Source organism: Plectropomus leopardus, chromosome 15 (assembly GCF_008729295.1).
Source record: "Plectropomus leopardus isolate mb chromosome 15, YSFRI_Pleo_2.0, whole genome shotgun sequence".
Taxonomy (NCBI): Eukaryota; Metazoa; Chordata; class Actinopteri; order Perciformes; family Serranidae; genus Plectropomus; species Plectropomus leopardus.
Genome location: NC_056477.1, coordinates 31,945,603 through 31,967,287, shown reverse-complemented (window position 1 = coordinate 31,967,287; position 21,685 = coordinate 31,945,603). Strand labels below are relative to the sequence as shown.

The 21,685-nt window shown below is 38.2% G+C and overlaps 1 protein-coding gene across 18 annotated transcripts in view; it reads right to left on the bottom strand.

Moving 5' to 3' along the window:
- The window catches only part of col13a1 (collagen, type XIII, alpha 1), a 155,309-nt gene that overhangs the window by 5,008 nt on the left and 128,616 nt on the right, over positions 1-21,685 (bottom strand). For 10 of the 18 annotated variants that reach the window (XM_042501742.1, XM_042501744.1, XM_042501740.1 and 7 more), the window contains 10 exons: positions 20,465-20,536; positions 20,213-20,254; positions 20,043-20,093; positions 19,580-19,606; positions 19,388-19,474; positions 17,195-17,230; positions 15,297-15,350; positions 15,141-15,194; positions 14,117-14,152; positions 7,703-8,022 (listed from right to left, as the gene is read on the bottom strand). In XM_042501742.1, coding sequence (XP_042357676.1) covers positions 7,813-8,022; positions 14,117-14,152; positions 15,141-15,194; positions 15,297-15,350; positions 17,195-17,230; positions 19,388-19,474; positions 19,580-19,606; positions 20,043-20,093; positions 20,213-20,254; positions 20,465-20,536 — 669 coding nt within the window. In that variant the 3' untranslated portion in view covers positions 7,703-7,812. Of the gene's footprint in view, positions 1-451; positions 3,114-3,228; positions 3,268-7,702; positions 8,023-9,023; positions 9,111-14,116; positions 14,153-15,140; positions 15,195-15,296; positions 15,351-17,194; positions 17,231-19,387; positions 19,475-19,579; positions 19,607-20,042; positions 20,094-20,212; positions 20,255-20,464; positions 20,537-21,685 lie in introns of those variants that run through there. The other 8 variants (XM_042501749.1, XM_042501752.1, XM_042501743.1 and 5 more) reach the window with 5 other exon arrangements.

Below are 21,685 nucleotides of genomic sequence, written 5' to 3'. Positions count from 1 at the left end.
GTGCAGCATCATGAATGAGACATTTTAGGATCCAACAAAATGTCTTATGGCAACATGAAATCCAAGCAAACCAAAACACAAAAAAAGCTTGTCAAAGAACAGCAGCATGTCATGAATTAGGCTCCACTGTGGTCACTCTGTCCATGTCTTCAACACTGAGTCACTCGGTGAAGTTAATGAAGTTAGCTTAATGAGCACAGATGTCTCCATTGTCAAAGCAGGTTACAGCTTTCTTCATAAACTGATGACACAATGTGACGATTGCAGCATGCCTTAACGGTGAGCAGCAACATTTTCCATCCAACAACATGAGTTTTACACTGTGCCTCAGATTAGAAGACACACAAAGAGACAATACAAACACTACAGGTAATACACAGAGCCCACAATCACAAAGCACAAAGTGGCTGCCCATAAAATGTGGCAGAAGCTAAAACACGGAGCTGTTGAATTCACGCTGTACAACTTTTACTTTTCAGAATCATTCAGGCCTGAACTTTAAAGCTTCAAATGATTACGAGGTCTTGGCTGATGCCCTCCTCCAGGACACAAGTCAAATTGACTTGACTCCACATCAGATCTCAAAAACTAGATGTAAGGCTGTCTCCCATCATGGTTGATTAATGCACCACTTGGCGCGTTATGGTTCACATATAATGTCTGTTGAATGTTTCAGTCCAAAGTCATTGATATTAGCACCACCCAGAAAAAAACCCCAGTCAATCCTGATATAAATTACTATAGCATAGCAAAACTAACAGTCGCCAGTGATGTCTGCGGTTATTGCAACCCCTATGGTTAAATGGGACAATCATCATTTACATTGTTTAATGGTACAGTGTTGTCTTCATCCCCATTTTTGGCTGTTTACACTCACACTAAACATTCTCAATTATGTTGCAATACTTTAAAAGTCAGGGCCCTAAGGAATCATGCCATGAAAACGTATTCATCCCATTTACTTCAAATGACATGATTTTTTAACTTTAAGGTTTTTGAATATTTTCCATGAGTATGGAATACAATCAATCATGAAAACCCTCTTTTTTAAATTTAAAGTTATGGTACATTGTTGCTTTAAGGGAACACAACCAAAAGATTACCCTCAAAAATAAAGTTTTTTAAATCTTTTTTTGATATAAAAACCATTTCAAACTTTTTGAAACTTTTTTTTTTTTTTTTTTTTACTAACTAGCATCATTGTGTGTACCATAGAGGGTTATGTTTGAGGCACTAGAGGGCTGTTGGTGGTGTATCCATGATGGAACGGGTTAATTCTGTGGGGAGCATGACACACACAGCAAAGCTCATGGCAAACTACTTGAATTTTGCAGTTTTTTGTGTGTATAAACTAAAGTTTAGAAATAATTGTAGGAATGAAGGAACCGAATACAAATTATAAGGAACTATGGGGACCATGCTTATCTGATGCTTATTTATTTCAATCTTCATTTTTGAGTTAAATCCAGGGGAAAGTTTCAGACCAGAAATCCAGATGTTACCACAATTGTTAAGAATCATCTTTGGTGATCTGTGGAAAATGATAATGTATTATTTGCATTCAGTTTATAAATTATTCCTGTGTGTAAAAATATGTTGAGCGCATAATTTGATCATGTGTTGCATGTAATGCAATAAATAATGTTTTAGGTTGTATCCTCACTGTGCCAATTTATTTCGCACCCTTCCCTAAACTAGTTAGATTTATAGGTTATCCTCCCTTACTGGCTTCTCACCCTCACTGTCAGAGCTGGAGGCCCTGCCGTCAATAACAGGCCAAGATAACCTGACTGATGTTGGATTTTTGAGACCAATAGAGAGATCAATATTTGGCACTAAAAAATACAAAAATAATATATTGGTGTTTACATTTTGAAGATAAACACGAAATGTTAAAAAATAATACAAACAAACACTTTTGAAACTGATCCCTTACTTTTTTATTCTTTCTTCATGACCAGCATAATCAGCAAAGTATTTTACAGTGTAGGAATAAAAAAAGCACTTGTAAGGAGGATTATGGTTTTCACTTAGGTTATTAGAATATGTAATCTGTGCAATTACGTTTTTCATTAAAAAATCATGGTGTAGCATGTCAGGCTCTGAATACATTCAAAGGCAAGTTAAAAAGGGGAAAGAAAGAAGAATAAGAAATATAAGGGTTCATACTACTGATCTAATAGAATACAATATCTGTATACAGTTATATTTGCATCTGATCCTACTTTACTGCCTTCTGTCACTGACAGGGCGCCACAGAAATATTATCTCAAATGTAATATACAGCAGTTAATTATTAATTATAATAGATTATATGCAAAAAGTATTAATGTTACGTGGTCAGCATTTTTTTTTGAGATTATAAGCAGGTTTACATTTTTATTACTTATTTTTCAGATGCAGTTATTCTGTTATGCACAGCTAAAACAGAATCAGTTTCCACAGGAGCTGTACCAAACTTCATGTCATCTGGACATTATTTATTGACATATCAAAGTGCTTGGATGGACTGATGGACCAACATTTCCATCCTATCAAAAATTGGACAAAAAAACCCCAAAACAATCTAAACTCTGGTGACAGCCCTACATCCTATCCTTTAAGTCTGCATGTGCATAAGTACAATATGAGCACATGACCAAACATTCAAAGTGCAGACTTTTAACAGCTTTCTGTCACTTGTGTATGTGCAGTGCTTGTCCGTGGTTGATTGTTAATACTTCATCACAAAGAGGAGAGTTCAGCTAAGACCTTCCAAAAGACTAACAGAATATTTCCAGCCCCACAACTCAGTGCAGCATGGTCTCTTACAATACAACAGAACCACATAATACAATAAGTTAATAAGCATTATCCACTTCACATTATGCACAAATATCATGCATATGTTGCCACATTATTAGTTTTACTTATCCAATCATATTAAAATAATGCATAGATATAAAAATCCAATACAGGAACACTATTGTATGTATTAAAATAAACAATCTGTACAAAACATTTTGCCATATATTTTTAGGATTTAACTTTTTTCCACGTATAACAGAATAGGGAGAAGTAAAAAAATAAATATCCTATATACAATCACACAAGCAATTCCAAAGTTATCGTCACTGCAAGTGGAAGCAAAAGGCAAACACATCACAGGTTAATTCAAACAATGCTAAGAGTGAAGTTAGCATACCAGTGAGCTGTTACAAAAAACAAGAGTCAAACTGTCCTACTTACTTTATTCCAACATCCTGGTACAGGTAAGCCATCATCTCCCTGGACAAAGAAAAACAACATATAAGGTTCAAAATAATGGATAACAACAATATCATGTGCAAAGCAATAACGCATGCAAAAACAGCTTACAATTATATAAAGAAAAAAACAGTTGGTATTCTTTTTGATTTACAAAATGGCAAAAGTAATTATTTTTCACGTCCAAGTGCAGGCCCTGCTATATGAGGTATAGTTTAGAAGCAGGGTGACGATTTATGGAGCAGCTTTACCTCCCTCAAAGATGCATGAAGGAGAGAGATGAATTAAAGGCATAGAAACTTCAGCAACACTAGAATAACATATTTAAAAGACCTACGCATTTTGGTTTGGAGCCTTCAAGGGGTTCATGCTTAAATCGGAAAGTTGCAATCTTTGATTATGATTTGCCGAGCCTTGTTTGAAGCTGTCGTAAATTACTCTTTTATACTCACACAGCTGTGACTGCATTACTATTTCAGTATTATCACACCAGTTAGTCACTTATTGTCATATAGAGCTAAAGAGTGCAACTGCCAGCTGAAGCATGAATTTATCATCTGCCCCGAGGAGGACAGTCAGAAGTATGCAACACTGTTGTTCACTGAATGCACAAAAACCATAAAGATGCTGTGAAAGAAACCAAAAGAGCCTTCAGGGATTATTGTTTGAGCAGCGGGGAACCCTCTGTGTAAGATAAAAAATTGCTGTTGCTGCCCAATCCAGCGGCCTAGTTTCTCCAAAGAGACAAACTACACCAACCATCTGTGTTAGCAATGTAACTTCAGCTGGCTTTATGTTTTCATTTTTATGAAATATCCTTTTATACTATCATCCTGACTTTTCTCGGGTTTGAATTTTTTTTTTTTTTTCCAGTGTCAGTATATTGTACCTTTGAGGGGTGAGGTAAGCTTCCACTAAATTTTTCATAAGTGTTTCAGCTAAATTATTCAGCCAATTTTAATTAAGTTAAGGGGCTAATTGCAAGCCAAACCAACCAGGTTGTACAAGATAACAGTTTTGTAAAAGCAATAAGCTCAGGGTATTTTTGGCACCCTGCTCTGCGCAGTGCCTTACAACTTCCCTCAGCTGTTTGAAAATCACTGTAAACCACTGCTTCAATAGACTTATTGCTTCATTTTATATCTGCGTATGCATCATAGGTCTACACATGAGTCAGAGTTTTGAAAGTTGAAATGTATATTCAACATAGGTTCCACCTGAGTGTTACTTTTCAAGAACTCAATACTCAATATATTAGAATCAGCTACAATCTAGGGAAGGTAATATCCTAAGAAATGTAAAAAAAATTAGGGGTGCTGTAGATTGGATTTAGTCCATAAATTGATTTCTTACAAGAACGGGTACCACTATATAACATACTGACATAAAACACTGATGAATGCAAGTTGCCTCTCATGGTCAGGTCAAACAGCTTAATCCTCTTCTGATCAAAACATATGTTGGTTGGCAGAGGAAACAGTTCTATCAGGAGCTACAGTGTGCTACTCTGCAGATGGATGCTGCTCTTTGATGAGACTGTATTAGAACAGTAATTAGTTTGTCCAGTCATTTGTCCATCTTTCACATCATCTCTGTTTATATTCATTAACTAAAAGTGCAATACATTTTACCATAGTTCTTAATCTTACAGCTGTAGTTTTAGTTTTTTTTCTCATGAAAAGGTGGTCAAACATAATTTTTCAAAATACTTTTTGCTGACAAAATCAAAACTATGTAGCATGTTCTGCTAATGGATCAGAATTACAATTTGTGGAAACCACATGATACATCCATCAGTTTGAATGAGACCTCTGTCAGATTTTGGGTAAATTTAGGATGAATAGGTGACTATGGCACGATGATTTGTTCTTACTTGCAATTACAAAGGGTTATACATTTGCTATGGCTCTGTTCTGAGCTGCTGACTGACCCTCTCAGTCATGTTAGTGTGGTACAGTCATTTGCCACAACAAAGTGACAGAATACAATCTTAATATCACAGATTATCAAATTATTGTTTAGAGTACTGGGTTTCTACATTAAGGAACATTAAGGGTATAATTATTATAATTATTAGATATCCAATATGCCAATATATAACAACTTCGCCGATATCCAGTACTGATATTGATATATCCACTTTTTTTCCCACCTAATTTTAGTGATCATCAAGTCTCTTCTGTAGTGGAATTAACATCATATTATACATACTCTTATGATGGCCCACCATGCAGCAGATGGAGACATGAAATACAATGCTTTTCACTGTATGTCATTCAGCAGTCATTCAGCAATATTTCAACTGAGGTGATGTTTTTGCATGTTCACTTCGTCAAAAAACAAATAAATATTAGGTTGTGATATCGGTAGAAATCAGCACATTGGCAGATACTAATAATTTCATTGTAAAGCCAATATTGTCCGATGACATGCCAATATTATTGTGCATCGCTGGTTAAAATTATCTCCAGAAACAGTGGAACACCGACATGACAACTCAATACATCATCTAAAACTGAGAATCAGTAAATTTTAATATAAATACAATTAACAAATCAGACTACAATTGAAAAGATTAACAGTTCCTAATAACTTAAAATTTGCCGCAAGAGATTCTGGGGAAGACCCAGGACACGCTGGAGAGACTACGTCTCACAGCTGGCCTGGGAACGCCTTGGGGTCCCCCGGGAAGAGCTGGTCGAAGTGGCCGGGGAGAGGGAAGTCTGGGCTTCCCTGCTTAGGCTGCTGCCCACGCGACCCGACCCCAGATAAGCGGAAGAAAATGGATGGATTGATGGATGGGCGCAAGAGATTGGACTATGACACAGCAGTGTTACTTAATGGCCCACAGCAAGAGGATGGTGATGCTGGACCAGCACCAGCTGAAGACTTGCAGAGTATCAGACCAATTGGGAAATCATTTTTATTATGTTTATCCTTGCCACCAAAGATAATTAGTGTCATTTTAAGAGAGGGGACATGATTTCATTTATTTAAGTAATAATGCTGAGGATCGAAGCTTATATTTACAAAGACATGTTGAAGTATAAGACATAACTTATCAGTGAAGATAAAATTTAGAAAGTAAAGACTCCTTCCAGGACTTTCCAACACCCAACCCAACCCTACGGCATTTTGCAAACTCAGTTTTTGCTTTAAAATTGGAGATGTCATGAGAACTGCGCATGCATAGCAAGATGCATGTTGGACCAAGAGGCAGATTAGGGGAAGTGACATGACTCGCTGCCCCTCAAAAAAACTGTCAACACCTGATTGAAATTTTTGTTTATTCTAGACACCCTGTTTTGATTAAATGACTCATCAGCTTTTCCAAACACAATCCAAAGCAGTGCCAGCAACTTCTGAAAATACCTGGAACTTGTATTTAGTATAATTTCTACAAAATTCTAAAACATCACCCACAAATCGGGCAAGAACAGTGGAAATGGAAGCAGAAACGATAGCATATAATGATGATTTACATGCAAATACCAGGAGTTTGACCGAGTAAATTCATCTCGTTCCATCCTTGTTTTCACTGCCTGTGGTATTCTGATGCCTTGAAGGTGGAAAAAAAGGTGCTCCATGCAAGATATGGTGTAAGAAACAAGGTATTATGAAGAAAGACTCTTGCATACGTAAACAACGATTTCAAGGCTATACCGGACGGTGTGTAAGATTTAGGGGGATATATTGTCAGAAACAAGATGAAATATAATAAGTATTGTTTTCTTAAGAGTGTAGTCACCTGAAAATATATATCACTGTGTTTCTGTTACCTTAGAATGAGCCCTTTATATCTACATACAGCAGCTCCATTTAAAGAGATCATGTTCCACTGTCATATTTTTTCAGTAGTCCAGAGCGGACAAACCAAACACAAGGTCTAAATTGGACATTTTCGTTTTCATGTTGGCCACTGTAGTTAGAAGTTTGAAATATTTTCAACTATGAAAGTGCTTTATTCAGTGTTAGTGGTTTACCTGACCTTGTGGATAATTTGGCTAAAAACCTCCTGAATATCTGGATCAGATAAAGGGGAGAGCATTCATTAAGTTATCAAAAAAAAATAGGTGGGTGCACATTAGCAGGGACTAGGCAAGCAGGCCATCTGCAACATGCCGAACAAGGTAGGAAAACATTGATTTGTTATGTGAAAATGCTTTATTCAGTGTTTTAACCAGCTGATCTGTTTTTTTTTTTTTTTTTTTTGTAGAGGAGGAGACATCCATGAATAATTCGTCTCCTGCTGAAACCCTCCTGAACAATGAACACCAATAGAATTCTGGTTGTAATCCTCACTGCTAGCTGCCACTACATCCCCTTAAATCTGACACACTACACCTTTGAATTTAAGCTAATATCTGGTTATGTAATTGGTGATATTAGTCACAATCATATGTCTGTATGTGAAGTTCAGATATATAGTTTTAGTAGTTTTGATGAAAAGGTTGAGCTAATGAGCTTTTGTTAACAGAGGGAAGAGGCTGTACATGTTAGTGCTTCACAGGGTCAGTTGGAAAAGTTCTGGCTTATTATGAGGTGAGACAACTTTAACATGTAGATTTAAACTTCCATGAAAACATGCATGTTTGTGTGAATTTTCAGTGCAGCATCTAAGTGGCCATAGTCAGAGGTTTGGTTAGGGATAACTAGAGGCATGCTGCGGAAAATGAAGGGAAAGAAAGAGCACCATACCACAGGGCAAGGGGCATCCAGCCCGTCCAGGCCTGGCAAGCCCGGTTCACCTTTCTCTCCTTTAAAGCCTCGGAAACCCTGTTTGTGAAATCAACCATTTAAAAACCAGTTTTGCAGCTCGTGTGTAGCAGAGGACCATTTGTCCTCCACTACTAGGATGCAAGAGGATCTCCACTCCTGTCCACTGGGTGAATGGATGCAGGTTTCCTAAACATGCAGGCAACCTGTGACCGGCAGGAACTGGGCTCACTGTGATGAAAACACTGTTTCTTTAAAAATAAAGTAGAGGCTAGTTCTCAGTGGAAATGGGTCTGATTTAGAGTTCTGCTACCAACACAAACCCCAAGAGTCTCAACAAAGTGTTGGGTTTCAGATCAGGTTTTATCAATTTTGTTGCATAATTATAGGGTTGGACTATTACATGAGGTGTACTCAGGACACCACCTGGACACCTGGCAGGTTTGACAGGGGAAGACCCTTGGACAGACTCTGTGGACATTGCTGAGCAGAAGGATACCTTGCCAACCTTGCTTAGCCTGTGTTAACCTAGGTTATGTTCAGTAGTGGATGAAATAAAGCAAAATGGTTTCAGATTTAGCACAGGGCTGACATCTGGAGGTACCCATTGCATTTATTTGGGCCAGAACATTTTCAGGGTTGCAGAACTGCAGGGTGAAAGTTTTGGTTTCCTTATGATATTCATCGGCAGTGGCTGCCTGGTTCCTGTCTGTCTCATTCCTGGAAAAAAGAGCTTCCTCAGGCAGAGTTGTGGTCTGTGGTCCATCCAAGCCATTTTTCAAATGCACACTATAATCTCTCATTAAAACTTTTTTAATGGAAAAATACCTCTTATTTAGGATCTCATCAATTCACAAATCTTCCCATGTCTTTGACAGATTGCAGTGGACCAAACCCTCTCTGAGGTTGGTTAGATTGACTGGAAACCAGAGCCAAAAGGAAACTGACTACTGAATACAAAAGGAAGGGAAGGAAAAAGGATGATCTATGGGATTATGTTGTATTCTAAGCCAGTGCTCCTTCCTTTTGCCTCGTGGTTACACATCAGACTACTGACATACCAACGGACAGGGGGCATCTAATCCAGGTGCTCCTTGGTCTCCCTTATCCCCTTTGGCCCCCCTGTTGCCTTTCTTGCCCCTCTCTCCCTGCAAACAACAGCGTATTAAAAAAAAGACAAACTTTAGTACTCCGTCATTAAACAACACATGAAACAAATGTTTGTTTTTGTAAGGATTCATGTGTCAGGTATTTGTACATATGTCATTCTGACAATACAAGAAAAAATCTTATTTTACTAAGTGTCTGTTGTGTCTTTGCTATATTCAAAAAAAAAATTGTGATGTGCTATAAGAAGAAGGGGAAGGTAAGCAAAGGGAGTTAGGGAGGAGAGATTACAGCCAGTGCAGCTGGTGAGCAGGTTTAATTTTCGTTGCAGGGCCATGTAAAACTGTAGTAGAAGTAGGTTTTGGAAGACTTGTAAGAAGTGAAAAGTGAAATGAGTGAGGCATATGCTCCGATGTTTTGACTTTATAAATGATAATTTGTGTATCAAAACAGTAATATAAAAATAAACAACAGGATACATTCTAAAACTACAAGCTAAAGAATAGTGAAACGGCAGATGGACCCTGTGGGAAATGGCTGGTGGATGATTTAGAACGTTTGGCCGTTAAAACTATTCAAGTTGAGTCATTGTTACAAACTACATTAAAAATCTGATTCATTTAAAAAACAAACAAACAAAAAAAACATCAGAGGTTCAATGGCAGTGAATTGCTTTTTCCAGAATGCTTTCTGAGTAGTGAGCATTGGATTATCTTGTTCCACTTTCTCTAAGAAAGCTGCTGTACATTATTGCCACGGGATGAGGCCTTCATCCGGTTTCTGGTTTTGCCAGTCCAGTCCGGTGTATGAGCTTAAACCAGTTTGATGTTATGCAAACCAGCTGAACTGTCATTTGTCTATGAGACATTCTGGCTGTTTTAAGACAGCCTAAGTCACAATGCTAATTCCAACTCAAATTGTATTAGTAACAAACAATATTAAAGCGTGATTTAATGCTGAGCCAAGGTGGCCGGTGTCAAACATGAGAGAAATCAAATTTCAGCTGGGGGAGGGGAGGTGGCCTTGCTGTTTTTCTTGACATGTCATCATGGAGTTATTCTCTCAAAAACACTAAAACTGCAACAATATGACAACATTTTGAATCTGAAGTTGACAAAAGAGCTAATCTAACTGGTAGTAGGTGCTAATGTGAGCTGAACTTTTGTCAGACGCTGTGTTTCTATTTCTATCTGTTGCTTGCTTTGAAAGTGCTGCAGTGGACGAGGAATGGATGATTCCTGAAATTGAAATGAGGATTTATTTTTACAAAACCTCCTTTTTTCACTACAGAAACCTAAACAAATTTGCTGCTGTTTTATATCAGCTCTTAGTTTTTGTTTTTAATCCACTGTCAAATCCACTTTGAGATTTTGCTGAATGTAAAGTGCATTATAAATAAAATCTATTATTATTATTATTATTATTACATAGTGTCTGTTTTTGCCAAGGTAAATGACCGGTGCTAAAAACAATCTAGGCCAACGTTACTTGCTGTTGGCTGTATTGTATGTCATTTCCAGAAATTATCACAATTTAAAACGTGTCTTTTCTGATTTAAAAAGTAATACTACGAATGTAGGAAGATAGCAAGTCGCTACTCACCCATCTTTTAAGTGTTCACGACTCCGGTCTGATATCAAGCACAGCTGATGACTTGTAGCTTGATAGCTTGTTTACATGAATTATGAGAATGGATTATTCAATGGATTCGGTGTGCTTATAGTTGTTCATATTCTGTTGGGACACAGTGTTATTATATTCTGCTGAGATGCCACTGCAGAGTCGTGGTAAAATTTGTTAAACCAGTATGGTTCGGTGTTTGGCTTAATATCAAACCGGTTTTGAAAAATTTCACACCGGCCTAACCCTAGTGCAGATTACAGGGTAAAACTGGACTTTTGCTTGAATATTAATGACACCTGCTCACCACATCAAAGGCTGTAAGGGATCAGATAAAGGAATACAACGTTATGTATAATGATAAGAACAATAACAAGCTGCCTGACTGCAGTGTTCTCCCAGCGCTGTCTTAGCGATACCTACACAAATGGAATCTCAGATTTAAAACTTTGTTCTCGTTTAGGGCTTCTGACTGAAACAGCTCAGTGCCTTTAGTTTAATGCCTGTGTGCTGTGGGTGTTGCTAGTGGAAGTGGCTCACATTCAGAAAAAAAGATGACAAGAGACATTTCTTTGTGCAGTCTTGTTGTTCTTTGATAGAGTTGCTGGTAAATTAGTTACTGTATGACCTTTCAGTAGTTTGCACATCAGCATCAGAACTATGGCAAAAAAGTTACCAGCAGCTGTTTTACAGGGAACTACTTGTCAAAAGGTTCAGTCTGTGTGGAATCTCACGTGTTGCTAACAAATGAATCTGTCTGACGAATGACAGGCTCAGAAATATGCAACAATGTTTTGTGTGCTGACAACAAAATGTAGCAGACATTTTGACAGTGATGGGAGAGCACTGTTTGCCAATTTAGGGTATGGGTCAGGAGTTGGAGGGACTACATGAAGGCTTGCAAGGAAGAGGTACTTTGTTAGGAAGGAGTAGGAGAAATAAAAGGAGGTGTAAGGGGAGGAAGATTAACCCAGGACTACATTAGAATGCAGGAGGAGGAGCAGAAGGCCAAGGTGTGTGAGGGGGAGAGAGGGCAACCCCGGCATTAAAAGAGCCACGGGCCACAGAGCAAGGTGGAGGGAGGGAAAAGGGGATAGGAAGACCTGCGGAAACAAAGAAGGACAGGATAAAGAGTGAAAACACCAACACTATCCCATAGCTTTGTCTTCAACACCTTCAACTGGAAAGTGACATTCAGGTCGGTTTAACAGATGAGTATTGTTGTGATTTCTGGAGCCGTTCATTGGACATATTTGATGAGAGGCCAGTTGAATGTGCTGAGAGAGCTTATGAAATGTGAAGACTAGAAAGATGGGAGTGGAAATATTAAAGGAGTCACAGGTTAATGGGAAGGAAACAGAAACATTCTCTTAGAAGAAGGGTGTGTTGACACATTCTATGACACAGTTCAACCTGCAGATGAAATACTATTTTTACACTGTATGGTTTTGCAGAGCTGTTTTGATATTCAGTGCAATCTCAAGAAATATTCAGTATTTTTGGAGTATACTTATTTGCTTTATTTCAGAGAGTAAGAGGATTTCAGAGAGTAAGAGGATGGATATCGACCTCATTGTTGTGTGTTAAGACCAGTGCTGGACATGGTTAGCCTATCTTACTTTAAAGACTGGAAGCCGGGGGAGGCAGCTGAAGGTCAGTCAGTCAGTTATTTTCTGTAACCGCTTGTCCTCGTAAGGGTCGCGGGGGGGCTGGAGCCAATCCCAGCAGTCATGGGGCGGAAGGCGGGGTACACCCTGGATAGGTCGCCAGAGTATCACAGGGCCGACACATATAGACAGACAACTATATACGCTCACAGTCACACCTAAGGGCAATTTAGAGTCACCAATCAACATGAACTGCATGTCTTTGGACTGTGGGAGGAAGCTGGAGACCCCGGAGAGAACCTATGCAGACATGGGTAGAACACGCAAACTCTGCACAGAAGGGCCCCCGCCCACGGACCGAACACCGTCCTCACCGGCTTTCGAACCAGGGACCCTCTTGCTGTGAGGCAACAGTGCTCATGAAGCCACCATGCCGCCCCTGTTTGGAGGTCAGAAGTGAATACTTTGTCCATCTACCTGATATGATTGCCAGATGGTCTCTGTACAGGCACAATGCTATCGAACCTGACGACTTCACAGCAGACACTTTTACACTGCCTTTTCAAGGCGGGAATAATGCGCCATTATGCTGCCTCGCCGCTCTGTATCGTACGATCACAGAAAGGGTGGACAGGACAGAGTTGTCTTGTCTCTGAGCCAATAAAAGATTAATGGCCATGAATGAAAGTCATGAGACATGACCATGGGTGGGGCCTGTCTGAGGTTTTGACGATATGTTTTACACGCCACCTACTGTGGGAGACTAAAAACATAGCTGTTAGTGATTAACGGCTAATTCACATTTAAGGGCTCCTTACCCTCCAAGCAGAGGGCAAGATCAGCTGCTGGTATTTGTTGTGTTATGATTTTGTCATGATATTGTATGCTCTTATTGACTTTACTTTGTTTTATTTCTGGCTGTTATTATATGACCATGCCTCTATTTTATGTTATTCCCAGTGAAGCACTTTGGTCAGCATTTGTTTTTTTAACATTAATGCCATTGTTGTATGTATGTATATATATATATATGTGAGTCAAATTTGTTCCTCTTAACAGGTCAACATATAGCATTGCAATGCTATATTTTGACCTGTTAAGAGGAACAAATTTGACTCATTGATGATCATGTAGACAAGTAGACATTTAGAGCCATTCAGCATTCCATAGCTTATAGCTGTTTTAACACACAGACATGAGCCTCATATCCATCTCTCAGTTTTAAGTCTAAAGTGAATCCACAATATGATGTCACAGAGTAAAACAGAATAACAGTTTGAAGTAAACATAGTCACTCAGTAACATTTATTATTATTGTTATTATTATTATTTTCTTTGATAATTTTTGTGACCCTTAAAGCTACTGCAAAACCAATACATATGCTTCAGAAAGGCATAAGACATGTTGATGAAAAGAGAACATAGGATGAAAGCAAAATCTCTGACTCATCTGGCTTTCTTTCATGCTTGATATCAAAGGGAACATCCGACTGATTGATATTCAGCTCTTAAACTGTCTTCTCCTGTCCAACACAGTGTGTTTGAAGTGCCACAGCTCTGTTCAGGTGGCCTGTTGTGGCCCCATGAGGCAGTTGCAATTATAAAGGGCAGAGGTTAAATAATGCAAATACACTCCTGGCCTGTTTTCATACAGATCAGAAAGAGTTCTGTTCAGTTGCTGAATTTATGAATAAAAGCAGAGAAGTGCTTTGGTCTGTGTGTACTCCACAAATGGACTCTAATGTGTGTCAATTAGCCAGAAAACATATCCTTGGTTTTGCTATCTTTAAAACTAGCAAACATTATCAGTGGTATCTTACCCGATTTCCTTTGAGACCTTGTGGTCCTACTAAACCCTGCAGAAAGAAATAAGAACAAACATTAGTGACCATGCATATTTGTCTCACGGGGCAATACAGTGATTGTTTGGTTCTGTGTAAAACTGCAAAGGGGGCATAAAGGAGGGACTTGGTAGTGGCCCCTATAGCACCATCTCTGGAGGATGGTTCATGTTTTGTACACACTGATCCAGACCATCCCAAAAAAGTTAAATTGGTGACATATCTGCCAGAACTGGATTTTTTTCAGTTTCAGGAATTGTGTTCAGATCCTTGCAACATGGGGCTCTGTATCATCATGCTGTGTTCATGGCAGTGGATGGATGGCATGATGATTAGTTAGGGTTCGGGCTAACCCTGTCCGTAGCTTATTCTAGCCTGTACCATAATCCCACTACCATGGGCCACTCTGCTCAAGATGCTGGCATTAGCAAACTACTCACCCACACAACACCATATACGCCATCTGCCATCTGATTACAGTAAGTTCAGTCAGTAAAAGACAAAAACATAGACCACTTTTCAGATCTTAAATGAATTCAATAGAATTGTAGTTATGTGGAACATGTTTTCACAGAGGGTCATGAACTACATCAAATGTAACTGAAAGTAGAACATCAGCATGTAGTGATGACCACCATGAAGAATGTTACAAGAATTACAAGAACAAGAATTTTGCTTCTTGTCAACTAAATTAAATAAATAAAGTCATGCAATGTGCTTGAACCCTGTGCAATGCTGCGTGCGGCTTGATTTCATTTCATTTTGATAACATTTAATGTAATGTTTAGTGTTAATGGATTTTGGCACAAAATTTGCACACTTTACAGCCTTAGCTTAGGCTACATGATATAGCCTGCATCAGGTTTGATATCAGTCTTTCATAATGTCAGACTCTGTCAAAAAGTCTACTAATAAGGTTTCCTTTTGTAACAACTATGCTGTGTTAAGTGAGCTAAAAGGTGTGTGATTATGTGATTTGTAGAAAATGTCACTATAGACTTACAGGGATGCCTTGAGGCCCAGTTGGTCCTGGTAATCCTGCATCTCCTTTTTCACCCTGAAGTAATGAGAGAAAATATAAATCTGATATTCTCCTTAAACTATACATTTAGTAAAATAAAATAAAATGGAAAAAAAAAGCACAGGCAAAGACACGCACTCTCTCTCCCTTTGGTCCTGCTGGTCCTGGCACACCTGATGGTCCTATTAGACCCTTTAAAACAGAAAAGGAAAAAAAACTGTTAGCAGGTACAAACAAATTACTAGTACTAGTGAAAATATCACAGTTAAATGCCTCAAATCAGTAAATCAACAAGCTTTCTGGTGAAAATGAATCAATGTCTCAAAAGATAATGTCATTGACCTTTTAGAGCATTTTTTACTACTCTGGAGAGAGAAAAAATGGTTCGTATGATTCTCTGTCCTGACACCTTAAGCATTGACACTCAGAGCTTGTTGACCTACTGTCCAAACTGTTAAAAACAGGGTAAAAGAATAAATGACAACAGCTGCAGTTGTCTGTCTGAGTAGCAGTCAGGATTGGAGAGGGAAACCTTGCATCTCAGGCAGATTGAATGTGTAGAATAGAGAAAATACAGCTGTCCAAGTGTTGTGTATTGCATGTCAACATGCAGCACGGGCATCTCTGCATGCTCCTTTGGATAGTTCTTAGCAGTGCCAGCTCTGCAGCCCCCTGCTGCTACAGGGTAATGAGGCAGGGAAGCCTTGAGGCAGGATTGAGGACTGAGGAGTTCTACTGTTCTACTGTCGAGTATCAGGGGAGATGCAAATTCAAGAGCTCTGATTTAAAACACTTGTTACTTTCAAAATCAGTCACGGGACAGGTGAATTTTATCCTAAAAAAAGGAAGTGCACTGAAAAGTCGTTACTTAAAACTTGGGATAAAAGATTGCATCTGATTTATACAGCCTATATAAAGAGAGGATTATGCCCATTCAAGCCACTGGAGGGCTTTTAATGTGAAACACTGTTGAGTTCCACTGTCAATGTAGAGCTGACCACAGTTAATCAGTGAGTCGTCATGTAATAAAAAAAAGACAAGCAGACATTTTGGATATAACATCAAGGAAAAATTCAAGGGAATAGAGGCAGGTATTTAAGGTCTGTTTTAAATCAAGGTTCTGTCTGCAGTTGAGAATTTACAGTATTTTCTTTTATTGATTAAGCATATTATTCATATAAAGAGCCTGACCAATATTGAGTTTTTGAGGTCAACACTTATAACACTACATTATAACGCTATATTTCTGAAAGTTTAAACACTGATTTTCTCATGAACAAGATTTTGATAAAGGTCTTGTAAATATATTTTCTGTGGGATGTGATAATAATAATAATAATAATAATAAAAAGAATTTTCTGTGGGATGTGATAATAATAATAATAATAATAATAAAAAGAATAATAATAATAATAATAGACCCTATTCAAATTCAAAAACATAGCTATTACACATACATTTATTTAAATACTTGAACTTGGCTTGAAACTTGAAATTATTATGCCATCAATTCATTTCATTGCTGTTGTGATATGCAGTTATGATCACTGGTAAATGTATTTTTGCATCAGTGTGCAGCAAGGGAAATAAGGGGATCGGTCAGATTTGGCCCAGGGGGCATAAGTTGAATATCACTGTAATGCGGTGTGTCAGTTACGTGCTATAATGCTCATCTTTGCTTGGTTTGAAATTCAGACTTAAAATCTTTCATTGAATGATTGCTGCAGGGGTTGCTAATGTAAACAGGTAAATGTAAATGGAGTATACAGAGGTATAAACTGTGTAGAGTTGCCTTGATTGCCATGATTCCTCATACCAGTACATCCTCAGCACTCAACCCTGAACAGTCCTGTCCTCACAGAGCTACTTTAGGAAGGAAGAGAGTTGTGACAAGCATGGGAGGCAAGAAAGCAAGCAGACAAGACAAGCAGACATGGCAGACATCAAGCAAGCTGAAGCACGGGGGTGAAGGAGGAGAGGGAGGAAGAAGAGGAGGAGAAGGGCGAGGAGACCGGAAGAGGACTTGCGCCACTCACCACTGGACCCGGTCTGCCGTCTAACCCATGAGCCCCCTGTATAGCGTTGTACACAGTTAGAGAGCGGAGATGATGGGGGGTGGGGGTGGGGGGGGGTGGGGTGGTGGGGAGGGGGGTTTGAAGCTGTGACTGAAGTGACTTCAAAAACACATTCAGATGATGACAAATGAAGAGTGATGGAAGTGGTGGAGGTGGAGGTAAAGTGGGTGACAGTAACTGAATCATTTTTTTTTACTGGTCATCAAGTTTACAACCATGTTGTGACTGTTTGCACACTCACATTCAGTGTGATACTGTTTGACTACTCTGCCCTGTCTGTGGCTCTTAGCCCAAAACCCTTTTTTCTTTAAAGAAAAGGCTTAGTAATTTCCGAAAATAGTTGCTCACTGTCACAAACAATACTCAACAGGAGCAAATGGTGCATTTATTTGGGGTTATTTTCAGGGGTGGATTAATATACTTTTAGTGCTCTTGTGAGTATTTGTGACAGTATAAAGTACGTGGGATGAACTCGGGTCTGACTGAGACTTTTCTCACCATTGGCAATTGTCATATGTTTAAGCTAATAAAACAACCTTTGTTTTGACCAACCCCCCTCAAAGGTCAACATTCTTGTTTTTCTGAGCCTTTATTCACATCTTATGGTCTTCATCAGTTAGGAAACCAAATTCACTAATGATAATGACAGTGAGATGTGCTCAAAAGCTCCAGAAAACTAACTACATATAACAATATGTGCTCACTCCAGGTCATTGAGTCCTGACATTCCCAGTAACAATGAATTATACTCAATTCTCTCAGCTACAGTGTATTTGGTATATTTTTTGTTGATAATTTTTTGACATGTGGTCATCTGGTTCCAGTATCTTTAATCAGTTTTGTATTTGTATTATTGTAACAATACAATATGGCATTCAGCATGATCCGTAGTATCTCAGAAAAACAGGACTCTGCACTGATGACACACCCTATCATGCTATGACATGAATGGTAAATGGTAAATGGACTGTACTTGTATAGTGCTTTTCTAGTCTTTTCGACTACTCAAAGTGGTTTCACAGGACATGCCATTATGAATACATCTGAGTTCATCCAGTTCTACAAACTTATGAATTTATGGTCAAACAAGACCGGGTTTTTACCTGAATGTAAACTGTAAAATCTGACAAGTTGATTATTTAAACAATCTAAGAAACTGTTTGCTTTAAAAATGTAAGTAAATATAAAACTTGTGTCTTTGAATCTAATTGTTAAATTCACTTCAAATTTAGTTCATCAGTCTTTCCAAATTTTAACAACTTCAGTAAACAAGGTTTACTCTGCTATATATCTGTATCCTGCTAGTTGCAAACCAGTCATATTTGTGTATTCTTAAACATGTTCAGAAAACAGAACTTGCAGATCTCCTAACTTCATCAAAGCATTTGTGAAGTTGCAACAACTTCAAAAGTAAATATAGCAAAATTTCATGTAAACTGAAGAATTTGACATGAAGTAAACATAATAAGATTAATAGTTATATTTCCACTGCAAAAAAAGTTAAACTTAAAATAATCCCTTCAGTTGGTAACACATAAAATAATTAAGGTTCCTCAATTCGATTCTTGAGCAGTTACGTTAATCTAACTTAACAACTTAATTTTCAACTAAATTTAATTCATTTAAAATTCTCTTTTTTCAATGTACTTTTTTGTGGCAACTGGTTTACAAGTTTTTTTTGTTTTTTTTTTATATCAGATTAATTTATCCAATTTTACAGTGTGAGTGTAAACCAAGAAAAAATATTAAAACCCAGAGGGAAGGACACCATTTCAATGAATATAAAGGAAATTCAAAACAGCCCCAACATCTTTTGAATGACGATTTAAATACAGTTGTAAAATGAAATGAGTTATTTCTGAGTTATTTCCTTTGACACGACCTGACCTTCCATGCAAAATTTGAACAAGATTATGACAAAGAGGATTTTAGAACATTAAAAACATCAGTCAGTAACAAAAGCATAAACTAGCATTAAAGCTACATGGGTTTTTACAGTTGATCCAATTTAGTGCTAACATTTCTGTCCTAAAGCAGTGATGTAAGCCCTGAATTAATAACATGGAGTAAGAAAACTTCAAATGGGACAGAACACAAAGATAGGAGAGAAGACAGGGAATGTGAGAATGAGGATCAGGCAGGCAGTGTACTCACAGGGAGTCCAAGATGGCCTCTGTCTCCCTTGTCGCCCTTCTGACCTGTCGCTCCCTTTTCTCCTCTAACGCCTATGCCTGGTTCTCCCTAGGAGAAAGGAAGCAACAGTCATGTAGACACAATATTGTATATGTAGGAAGATGGGATAAAATAAGGAGCTGGTCAATATTATTTTTAGAAACAATAGCTTACCTTAGGCCCTGGAAATCCTTGAGCTCCCTGGATAGAACAAAAACAGAGTGATTACTGGCAGTCTCTGCTGTAATCCAGCTGTGGCCCGTGCATACCAATGTTGTATTTGGGAAGCACCGAGAGCTGAACAGCAGGAATAACCACCCTAATTAGTGGAATTTGATTGAAAAACATAATATCCATTTCTCATTTTCATTTTATTCTTTCACATTTTATTTATTTTATCTAATTTGATTTGTTCCACGAAATCAATTTACTGAATATGAAGTATTTAACCCCCCCCCCCCAAGTGACAAGTATATGACAAGTATGCATCCATCCAACAGTATACATCAGTATACGTCCATCCAACTTCAAGCTGAGGCCCTAATTAGCCAATGAACTGAAAACACTGTGAGAGTGTGAGGAGCCTTTAAGCATAGGCTGGTGTTAAGGTTGTGAGGTAAATGACATGTTGACTCACTGCTGGGCCAACTGGTCCTGGAGGTCCTGAGGGCCCTGGGGGACCATATATCTGAACACAAACACAAGCAAAAGGTTTTGGTTTAGAAAACAATGCTCCTGAAACATGTTACGCTCCAATTAACCACAAAGTGCACCCGTCCAACCTGTGTGTTAATCACTGACCCTTACCATGTCCGACCTTCCACCTTCTCCAGGTTCACCTTTAGGACCCTGTGAAAATAGATGGCATCAGAAGGTCATAAAGTGGCTGATATATTTTTCCTTGACAGACAAATATTAAGTGAATAAAAAATCAGGCAATATAGCACTCTTTGACACAGCATCATATGGGGTGATTACAGAACATATTCAACTGTTCCCTGTTTGCCAGCTCAGACACTGCATCAGAGAAGACGCAGCCTGAGGGGCATCATTTCGTACCATTGAGCCAGGTAATCCAATAGGGCCAGGGGCCCCTGTAGCCCCTTTTTCACCCGTAGGGCCATCTAAACCCTACAGAACGAGAAAGGGGAGATGGACGTCACGATACGGCAGAGCGTGTCAGTTCAGGGACTCATGAGTTCATCTTCAAATTTTATGGACAAATAAGAAAGTTTTGTTTTTATCTAATTTGAATAGCCATTACCAAAACTTCACAGTGAGCAGCACCATGGGCAGTATGTCAAGTGGTGTCTTCTTATTTTTATTTGAAATGAAATGTTTCTTGGGGCTGGGGTGTTGTGGTACAGATAAACAGAGCCCCATTCCTACACGAGCACTAACAACCCAGATGACTTTTAAGACATTACATAGTATATGATATCCTAAATATGGAAAATCTGGTAGCTCAGCATACATTTACTCAAGTTCTGTTAGCTTCTTATGTAAAAATTCAAGCTAGGCTACTTGTACTTTACTTGGGTATTTCCATCTCCATTTCTGCTACTGTAATTTTAAAGGGGGAAATATTGTCCTTTCAAAATCAAAAAAGTTATCAAATAGTTTAGTTGTATTCAATAGTAATACCATATGCTGAAATCAAACTTGATGGATTATTATAAATTACCCGTCAAAGAATAATGAGGGTAAAAACCAGTATTAAAATATAGAATAATATATGTTATTTAGCGAAATAACAACCTGATAGGGGCTCATATTAATGAGTAATTATTCTTTTGACACTTGAAATACATTTTGCTAATAATTTTTCAGGTTTAATAGGCTTCAAGCTGTGAAGGGGCAGAGTTTGAGTTTGTGTCAGTGTGTTATTTGTTGTTCCACATGAATTTTGGCCCAATGACTAGAAAATATAGTGAAAATACATTCCAAGAGAAATGACTCAGATCTGCTTCGTGGTTGCACTGTAATTAATGCCCCAGAATGCAATTTTGGAAAGGCTGTGCCCCTCACACTGTAAGTCTGCTTGATTTGAAAATTTGTACACATATGCAGCTCAGTGTGCTTTACAAAAAAGCCTCTGGACCATCATAGTCCTCCATTAGAAACTCCACGAGTTTTTGCTAATTAGCATAATGTGAAAAACAGGAAAACTGATTTTTTTTATGATTTGATGATTTTTTTTTATACTCAATACTCTAATAATCTTTACTCTATGAACACCAAACTTTCCACACAGTGTAGTGGTCCTAAGATACATATTTC